Here is a 10,665-nt window from a genome sequence, read left to right on the forward strand (position 1 = left end):
CAGCCCTATGTTACACGATCCATCTCCTCCTCCTATAAGTGACCAGCGAGTACATGTACGTCGAGAAACCCCCCTCTTGGTCAAGCCGTCTAGACACCCTAAAAGTACTACAAGTATTCAGTCCGAAATTGAACAGTTAGAAGCCCAATGTGAACATTTGAACCTAGAGCTACGTAAAGCTAAGCTAGAGAAAGAACAGTCAAACCTCACCAAAGCTCTGGTCGTAGAACTACAGGCACTCCCATCGAAGGAGGCAGAACAAACCCCAATCTCAGGTATACAAATTAAAAAAGCTAAGCAGATCACTGATTATTTGTTTCTTACGTCTCTTGATTCGATTGAAGAAGAGGGCCATATAGTCGAAATAGGGGGTGGAGCTCGTATTCAAATTGATCGTAAGAAAACGCCTCTGAGTCACGTCACATTAGAACAATGGGGTTTTGCAAGCCTTGGTATACTCACAGAACTCATTCGTACTGATGAATTGTCCCCCCTGGAGACTAAAGGTTACCTAAGTTATACTCAAAGCATTTTTAGACTAGTAGCCAATCATATTTGGCATAGTGTTCTGTTGTACGATAAGGAATACAGGGACCTTCAGGCCAAGGAAGGCTTTAAGTGGGGGGATCCACAGAAGGATTTGCGAGATTTCCATTTAGTTCCCAAGAATAACAGCTTAACAATGCGTACTTTAAGTGCAATGAATAAATCAAGTCCGTCTGAAAATTTGAAGGAGAATCCAGGTTCGAAACAAAATTCAAGGAAAAGAGGCCCATTTATGCCAGATGGCAGAGAAATCTGTCGTAAATTCAATTCAGGAACTTGTGAGTTTCAAAGGTGCCGCATGGCGCATAACTGTGCCATTTGCTACTCTCGAGATCACAAAGCAGTGGAGCACAATTCAAAAAACGAAGTCAGGAAACCACAAACGAATTCAACCGCATAAATTTTTTCCGAAATATGCCTTGCGTCAAAACTTATCGTCTTCATTTTGATTCATGGTGTAGCCTGCTCCCTTGCGATGACAAGGATTATGACTTTATCTTATCTGGAGTTAAAAATGGTTTTTCGATTGTGGATAAAATGCCTGATTTTAATACTCAAGTTCTGTGCGATAATTACAGATCTGCAATGTCACAAAAAAGTTTAGTTGAAAAACAAATCAAAAATGAAATTGATAATGGAAATTATGTGGTGACAAATGTGAAACCCTTAATTACTAGTGCTATTGGTTCTGTTCCGAAAGATAATGGATCTGTGCGTTTAATCCATGATGCTAGTATGCCAAATAAATTTTGTTTGAATAGTTTAGTTGAGGAAAAAGCTTGTTCTTACATGGATCTTAATTATGCATGCAAATTAATTAAACATAATGATTATCTTTGCAAAGTTGATCTTAAAAACGCATACAGATGTGTAAGCCTTCATGAATCTAATTATAATCTTACTGGTCTTCATTGGAAATTTGAGGGCGACGCTGAGGATACCTATTTTTATGATACAAAATTACCTTTTGGCGCTTCTAAATCACCAAGTATTTTTCAATGTCTTTCTAGTGCAGTGTGCAGGATAATGAAAGCAAAATTTAATATACTGGTTATATCATACCTTGATGATTTTTTAATTATTAGCAACTCATATAGTGAATGCAAAAGTGCACTTCAAAAGCTTCTCTTCGTTTTGCGTCAGCTTGGTTTTCATATAAACTACAGTAAGATTGATGGACCTGCACAAAAATTGATATTTTTAGGAGTTTTAATTGACACAGGTGAAATGACACTTTCTTTGCCAGATAGAAAATTAGCAGATTTTCATGGTTTATTGCAAACGTTTCAAAATAAACGTCGAGCTACAAAAAGACAACTTGAGTCGCTTATTGGTAGTTTAAACTGGGCGTCTCAAGTCATACAGGGGGGTCGCTCTTTCATGCGTAGGATGATTGATCTGAAGAATACACTCAAGAACCATTCGGACAAAGCTTTACTGAACTCTGATTTTTCTGCAGACCTAGAGTGGTGGCTTAAGTTCATGAAAACTTTTAATGGAAGGACTTGTATTTTAGACAATAAGCCAATTTCATCCCTTCAGTGCGACGCTTGCTCTGAAGGTGGGGGAGCCACTTTTTTAGGTGATTTTTTCTACATAAACTGGACACTTGATATGCCGGATGTGGCCCCTCTGCACATTAATTTAAAAGAAACAATCATTATTGTTATTGCAATTTTTAAATGGGCATCATTTTTGGAAAACAAGAGAGTTATTATTTATACTGACAATGTCACAGCAAAAAGTGTTATAAATAAAATGACTAGTAGGAATCCAGTTGTGATGGTTTACATAAGATTCTTGTTTTATATGCAAGCTGTGTATAATTTTTCCATTTTTGCCATTCATATACCTGGTAAATTTAATACATTAGCAGATGCATGTTCTAGATTACATGAAAAAGACAAACTTAGTCTAGTGTATGATTTGTTACCATTTAATCCTAAAGGTATTTTACCAGTGCATGAATTGCTAAATCATATGTCTTTTAATTTTTTTATGTACAGGTGGATGTGTGGAAGACACCCTCGTAAGGGTTGCGGCTGAGTACAGATCCAGGGGTTGGGCAGAGAGCACAAAGCGCCTGTACAGATTCCAGTTAAAATGCTACCTTTCGTTTTGTGAGACTATGTCTATTCAACCAGTGCCAGTCTCGACTGATGATTTTTCTCTATATATAGCATATTTGGCTCATTACAAGAAATTTCGTTTTTGTACAATCCAAAATTATTTAGCAGTAGTTAAGCACCTGCATAAAGCTAATGGTCTCAAGGACCCCATAACCGATAACTGGCATATTAAGCATTTATTGCTTGGTGTTAAACGAGATATAGGTGATGCACAGGTCGGAGCCACAGCTGTTACTCCAAATATGCTACTTATGATAAAGAAGGAACTGAACTTGTGTAGGCTTTATGACCTGTCCGTATACGTGGCATGCCTAATTGGTTTCTTTGGTTTACTCAGACCCGGCAATTTTCTATTCAAGGAAAATCATAATCCTATCCTACGGATTGAGCAGATTGGGAGTATTGATGATGGATTTATTATAACTTTTCATAAAACAAAAACTATTCAGTTCCGTGAGAAACAGCTAAATGTTGTGATACCACAGATTACAGGTCATCCTCTCTGTCCAGCCTCTGCATTATACCGCCTACTCAGCCTCCATCAAATATTAGGGTCTAATGGTCAGACACCTTTATTGTGTGAAAGTGTGATTAAATCATTATCCTATGTGAACTTTATATCATTTGTAAATGACATTCTTGCCAATGTAGGTTGTGGTGATAAGTTAACAGGACATTCATTTCGAAGGGGGGGAGCCACCTTTGCCTTCCAGGCAGGTTTGTCAGGGGAATGCATACAAGATATTGGTATGTGGAAAAGCAATGCTTATTTGAGATACATTGAACAGGGCCTATCTAGCAAATCTGAAGCTTTGCAAAAATTTGGGGCAGCTTTACCTTTTTAATGTGTTAATATTACAATTGATCTTGTAAGAAGAAAGATTTTGACAAATTTTATACTTTTATTCTTATTTTTTTTTTTTTTTTTTTTTTTTTTTTTATATATATATATATATTTTTTTTTTTTTTCTATCTTTCCCCTTGGATCCTGGGGTAGTAGTTTTCATATTCTACTTATAGCAGTTAGCTTATATTATGCCTTTTTGCTTTTTAAGACATGCTTTATATTCATTGCTCTAATGTTATATGTGTAATTGTGTTTATTTGATACTTGTAATAAATTGTTGCACCCAGTACTCGTTTTATATGAAGTTCATAGTAAAGTAGAATTTTTGGGTAAATTCGCTTTTACGGAGATCGAGTCGGGTCCATTCCAGCTTTGGGTTGTTGTTTAATTAAATGTAGCATGGCTGCGTCCAGGCCTTATTTTGGATGGCAAAATTCAAAGCAATTTTTATAAACCTTTTAAACGGGAAACCCAACGATTCAATCTTTATCAAGATGTACGTAATTAGTGGTGAAGTGTCATGGAAACGGATAAAAAAAACAAGGATATGGAAATGGATAAAAAAAACAAGGATAAAGATCCTTATACGATTCATAAGAAATTTAAAAAATGGAATACATTTGAAATAAATGTTATTTCTATTGAATTTATTTAGAGTGTTTTAAAACCAAACTTTCCTCCGTAAGTTAAATTTTATCAAATACGTCTCTTACTTTATCTATTGTTTGAGCAAGTCGGCTAAATTAAGGCTTTACAGCTAATTTACTACTGCATGTAAAGCAAAACTTTGGTTGACTTGATTGCTTAGTTTGTATAATTGTTTATACAAACTTTGTAAATAAGATTGACATCTTTAAACAATATGTATCGACATAGTTTAACCTGTATTGATATATAATTATTATATTTAAATTAAATTGGGTGTTATCATAATGATTCACAAAAAAAAAAAAACCAAGCACGCTAACTAAAGTCTTGCTTTACATGCTTAAACAAATACGCTGTAATAGATAAAAAAATAAATATATCATACAGTGAAAATGCGCCGCATATACAATACTAATGAATCGCTCTACAGTGAAAATGAAAGAAAAATATCGTTATTCGACAGTAAACATGACTCGCATAAAGAAAGCATCATAGTGGAATTCAGTTCAATATGAAGAAAATGAATGACAAAACCTATTCTACGTTATACAACTTTAATAATTGTGTTGAAATGAATATTTTTTCTGCAACAACATCTTACCTGTTAGTTATAAAACACCTGCACGATCTGTTCGAGGAATGTCCTAAATATTCACCTATTTTGGTATATATTTCACAGCTATTTGGATTTAGGCGCGAAAAAAACCCGTTCGCATCTCTTACTTTGTTTTATTAGTATTATATATTCTTAACATATACTTTTTAACCAATTTTCTTCATTTTCTTGAAAAATAAAAAAAAAGTCGTCTGTTTATTTATCATTCTACATCAAAAATTTCTGGCATATACAGTGAAAATGATATTTTAGGATCCGCACTTTACATACACTGCAAACTAAGACTGAAAACGGTTTAATAATATTGATTGAGTTTACCGAACAGATATTTGCGACATACAGAAATGTATTGGAATTATATGAAAATGAGAAAATATATAAAGAAATAAACAGAAATGAACGATTTGCAGAATAAAGAAATCATATAAACTAATGCAGATTTATCCATCTATTTTATTTACAGGAAAAACATTAAATAATATAGAAAATGCCCCAAGATTTAAAGATAAAGAAATAATGAATACTCTGATATGTCTCTTTCTTGTCGATTTACGGTAAAATGATTGATATAAGTACCTAATAACCCGAAGGGGTGGCATTGCTATAATGTATGTCGTAATATTCTTGCATAATTGATGTTAAAGTCAGTGCACTTTTTTATTTGTCGTACTTTGGTTTAACAACGTATTATTATTCGTTTGTATTAGAGAAAAAAATATGTACATATTGGCTACTATATAACCATATAGCTTTTTTGTATTAAATGTTTAAGCAACACCATTGTCCTATATCAGTTAAACAGAAAATCAAATTCTTTGATTCGTCAATTTTACGACATGCCGACTAACAAATTAAGTACCTACATTACTCGTTATTTTATTATTTTAAGTCTGGATTTTTGATATTCGTATTCCCATCAGATAAAGTCATACTGATTATAAGTTTCGCTACTTAAAAAAAAAGCTTTTTGACTGTTGACCTGGGACTAATACATTATGTAGAAAACTGAAAGGTCTGAAACGATGTATGTCTTATGATTATTACATATACAGTTGATTTCTTTGATTTGTTGTTTAACGTCATGCCAACTAACAAATTGGACATCGTTATTGTTGTAGTATAGATGTGGTGTAGGGGAGGTAACCTTGATAGCAATTTTGTTAGGTAAATATATAAGTTTCATATAAAAACACTTTTAAAGGGAACACATTAATAAAAGGAATAACATTTGTCCACATTATTTAGCCTATGTTAAAGCTAGTTATCTTTTTCAAACAAAAATATATTTAATATCTCGAATAAAATTAAAGTGTTATTCACTTGTAGTGAAAGCTGATTGCTGTATTTTTTCATTCTTAATTTAGACAAATATATAAGTTTTTGAACTCCACACATTTTTTTCGGACTTATCTTAGTACATTATACAATAAATAACGAATTATAAATCATATGCATTAATTTATCTAAAATTTAAAATTAAAGATATTACTATCATGAGAGCTATTGTTTTAATTCTGCATAGTACACACTTTATACTAGTTGAAATGTCGGCTATCAGTTTATCAGTACATATACAAAAATAGATGACGCGTTAAATTTAAATATATTAATAAAATGACATTGAATAACTTTATTTATTTAAACTAATTAAAATGTATTCAAATTATCGATTGACAATTGGTTTATTGAACTGCGGTATACCACTATTGCATTTACTTATAATGTTATATTTATATAGTGTAAATTAAAATGGCGTTTGTGCAGTCGGTACAAAAATTATGCAAAAGGCACAAGTTCTAGTAAGATGTCACCTTTGTGTCAGTGAAACTAAGATTAAATGGAATTGCGTACACTGCTCTTTACTACTGTGTAGTAAATGTAAAGAGATTCATCTAAAAGCTACCAATTCCAGCGATCATAACATTGTAGATATTAAGGACGTGAGACCGCAAGATGAATCAAAGGGAATCTTGAGTTTTAGTGAAATTAAATGTCCGGACCATACCGACAATTTATGTGTGTTATATTGTAAAAGTTGTGACACACCGATCTGTATAAAGTGCGTTACCAAAACTCACAAAGGTCATAATTTAGTTGATGAGGATGAGTACAATGACGAACTTAAAACAATGAAGTTGAATGAAAGTGAAAAACAACAAAAACCGACCATTAAAGTAATTAGGAAATATACCACTGATTTTAGGCAAATCTACGCAATGGTTTCTTGTTCGTTTGATTCATTGTGGATTTCAGACTTGTTACAAAATGTTATAAAGAATGTGAAACTGAAAAATGACAATATTCAGATCATAACTGAGTTTAATATTTCAGTGTACGACATGACTACTACAAATAATAACCTACTTGTATCAGTAAGTGGTGAATCAAGACTGAAGATTTTAAAGAAAGGATCAAGACAAATATCGCAATCCAACTACAATGTACAACCATTGTGTACATGGGGTGTACATGTAACCAGAGATCAGAAAATAATTATAGGAGCAAAAACACCAAGATCAGGATATCGTACAGGAAGTCAGTTAGTGATAGCAATGGATGAGAAGGGAAGTAATCTACAGAAATATGAACATGACAATAACAATAAACTATTATTTACACTCCCGTTTAGGATAACGAGTACCAGTAATGGTAACATTTGGATGGTAGATATGTTGGATGAAGATGGCAGAGGTAGAGTAGTAGTGCTGGGACAGGCAGGAAACATTATACACATATACAATGGTCATCCTGAGGTTAACCCTAAAGAAAGACCATTTAATCCTACAGGTCTACTAACAACACCAGCAGATAATGTCATTGTGGCGGACTGTTTAAATCATACCCTGCATATAATGAACAGTGATGGAACTTTTCTTTCATATATCAGTACTGATGATGAAGGAATAAGACTACCACATTCTCTGGCTCTGTCTTCAGAGGGACATTTTTATATTGGCAGTAGTACTCCAAAGAGAAGTCCTAATTCCGTAAAAGCTATCTTGTATAAAGTGAAATACTCGGGCTTTTAAGAAATTAAGTCTTAACCTATTTGGCTATAATAGTCATATAACGCTTACAGTGTGTTTATTCTTTAGTTTTCTATGTTGTGTCATGTTTACTATTGTTTTTCTGTTTGTCTTTTTCGTTTTTAGCCATGGCGTTGTCAGTTTGTTTTAGATTTATGAGTTTGACTGTCCCTTTGGCATCTTTGGTCCCTCTCTTACACATTCTTGGCTTGTAGAATTGAGTAGTTATATAGTTCACCGTACCGTACGGCTTTGCACAACGAGTTAAACTAATACCGCCCAAGTAGCTATAAAAACTATAACTATAAAGAGCACAGAAATCAAAAATCGAAATAACCCACACGATTATAATAACTGTATAATTTATGTACGAAAGAAAAAACGAGAAACTATCATATAATGTGTTGAAGTTTGACAAGATTAACACATCAGGAAATATCTTCGCTATCCTTAATAAACTTTTAATTGAATTTGATTTAAAGTCTTTAACTCTTTGAATATGTGATAGACGTTTGTGTCATGTCTAACTCAGAAAAAAACATTAACATAAACACGACACATAGTCATTCTTCTTAAAAATATATTCACCTCATTCAACATTTGGGATGAGCACATGATTTTACATACATCTGTTTAGACTTATTGACTTTTCAAGTTCTTTTCTGTAGCCATTTTTAAAATTAGATTTGTCTCTCTTTGCCTGATTCGTATAGTTTCATTTGTAATGTGTTTCCCTCGGTTTTAGTTTGTAACCATGGTTAGTTTTCTCTCAATCGATGTATGTTTTTGAACGGCGGTAGACTACCGTTGTCTTCATCTTATAAAAAAGACTTTTAAAATATGTATTTTGGAATTTCTAAAAATACACATTTGTTGTATATTAGTTTACTTTCAAATTAAATAACTAATAAAGATATACAAATTAAAATAACTTATGAAACCTAGGACAATCCTATGAACTAACAAATCCAACTGTTATTGAATTATTTTCTCTTCGTTCATTAATTTACCGATAAAAGTTCTATTAAAGTCTCTCGAGTTCGTTTGCTGTGTTTGTGCTTTTGATTTTGTCGGTTGGTTAGGGATTCTCCGTTTTTAACTGCATCAGAGTTTGGTATTTTCGTTATTTTTCTTTTGATAGAATGACGAAAGATGCAAACGGGACATCCAAACTCATAAGTTGGAAATAAACTGAATACGCCCTGGCAAATAATGAAAGGACAAACTAACTAACAACAGTATAAAAAACACAATTCAGAAAACTAAAAACTGAGCAACATGGTATGCACATACCAAGCGATTCCACACCCATAAGTTTTATGCTTTTCATAAATTTGAAGTTTAAAAAAAAACCCAGCAAAACCAGGTGATATACACAGCCAACACCAGATCTACGTGTAGTAAGCACCATTGAAAAAACTTGATTCTTCCATTGCCATAACATATTTCCATGGTTCCTTTCTTTAACTAATTTCAAGTGACAAATCTTGCAATTTCCATGATTATAGATTTCTTCACGAACAATGTGCAGTATTTAACAAAAAAATCAACACATTCGAGGTAAGGTTCACTAAATGTACGCTCTCAATTTGATTGTATTCTCAAATAAGCATAATTTAAAGTCTGATCCATTTTTTTAAAACCATCAATGATACCAGGCTGATAAATTGGATCGTAATATGTGCGTGACGTCAGCATAGAACATTTCGGTGCTAAATAAAGGGAACAAAAGTATAGTTGTTCGAAAGTCATAAATCGATTGAGACAAAAACAAATCCGGGTCACAAACTAAAACCGAGGGAAACACATCAACTATAAAAGGAAATCAACGAAACCACAGAAACACTGAAGTGAACAAAAAACAAACGACAATGCAACACATACAGAAACGAACTATAAGATAATAACTGACATTTTCCTGACTTTGCAAAGGACATTTTAAGAAAAATTGTGGGTTGAACCTGGTTTTGTAGCTAGCCAAACCTTGCACTTTTATGGCAATGTTAAACATAACACTAAAATAGCACCATTACATGACAGGAATACAGTACAAGTAAATGCAAGCACATTCAGGACAGATAAAGTGTATAATACGATAGTAAATTTCGACATGCTTACCACAGAATAAAAACGAACACGTAAAACAACATTGGACAGCACATAAAAAAGCATAACAGAACCACGAACTGTCTGCCACAAAAGTGACGTCACAAAAAAATGATACTGTTCAAGATTAGGTTTGTAACTATGTCATTTGATATATTTTATAACAATTACAAGAATATTGATATAGAATTTTGTTAGTAATTAGATAATTAATTGTTTTATCTATTTATGTTGGTATTTTTTTTAAATCAAACTGTAAAAATAATAAAATGTGTACATATAGTACTTAAGGTGGTACCTAACACTACAGGGAGATAACTCTGTAAAATCAGCCAAACGTTTTAATAACGTTGCGTTGTGAAGCAATATTAAGCTTCTCAATGATCAAAATTAGTGTTTGTCAAACTGCTATATAACCAGTGTAATTTTTGTGATGAAATGGTTGGTTCAAATTTTTTGAAATTTTGATATTTTTGTCAAAGGGTCAAAGTTAATACTTTGCCAAAATTTTATGAAAATTAAACGAACCAAATTAATTTTAGCGAAGGTATTGGGTACTACCTTAAAACTCAAACTTTAGGAATGAACTTGGTGATTTCTTATCATTACTTTTACATACGACTAGAAAATAAAAAGGGGCAGAATTACAATTAAAAACGATAAGACTTTGAGAATATCCGATCAGAATTACCAAAACAACATCATCACTAAATACATGAATGTTGGATAATAAGTACCGTTACACGT

The 10,665-nt window shown here is 32.7% G+C and overlaps 1 protein-coding gene across 1 annotated transcript; it reads left to right on the top strand.

Moving 5' to 3' along the window:
* Positions 1–6,535: 6,535 nt before the first annotated feature.
* Positions 6,536–10,099, top strand: LOC139488953 (transcription intermediary factor 1-beta-like). Its single transcript, XM_071274940.1, has one exon. It carries the CDS (start codon positions 6,565–6,567, stop codon positions 7,813–7,815), a length of 1,251 nt encoding a protein of 416 aa, XP_071131041.1. The 5' UTR covers positions 6,536–6,564; the 3' UTR covers positions 7,816–10,099.
* Positions 10,100–10,665: the final 566 nt, after the last annotated feature.

This window comes from Mytilus edulis, chromosome 9 (genome assembly GCF_963676685.1).
Source record: "Mytilus edulis chromosome 9, xbMytEdul2.2, whole genome shotgun sequence".
Lineage (NCBI taxonomy): Eukaryota > Metazoa > Mollusca > Bivalvia > Mytilida > Mytilidae > Mytilus > Mytilus edulis.

Bases quoted from the DNA above. Each gene is read 5' to 3' on its own strand.
- LOC139488953 (XM_071274940.1), top strand. From the start codon at position 6,565: ATGCAAAAGGCACAAGTTCTAGTAAGATGTCACCTTTGTGTCAGTGAA.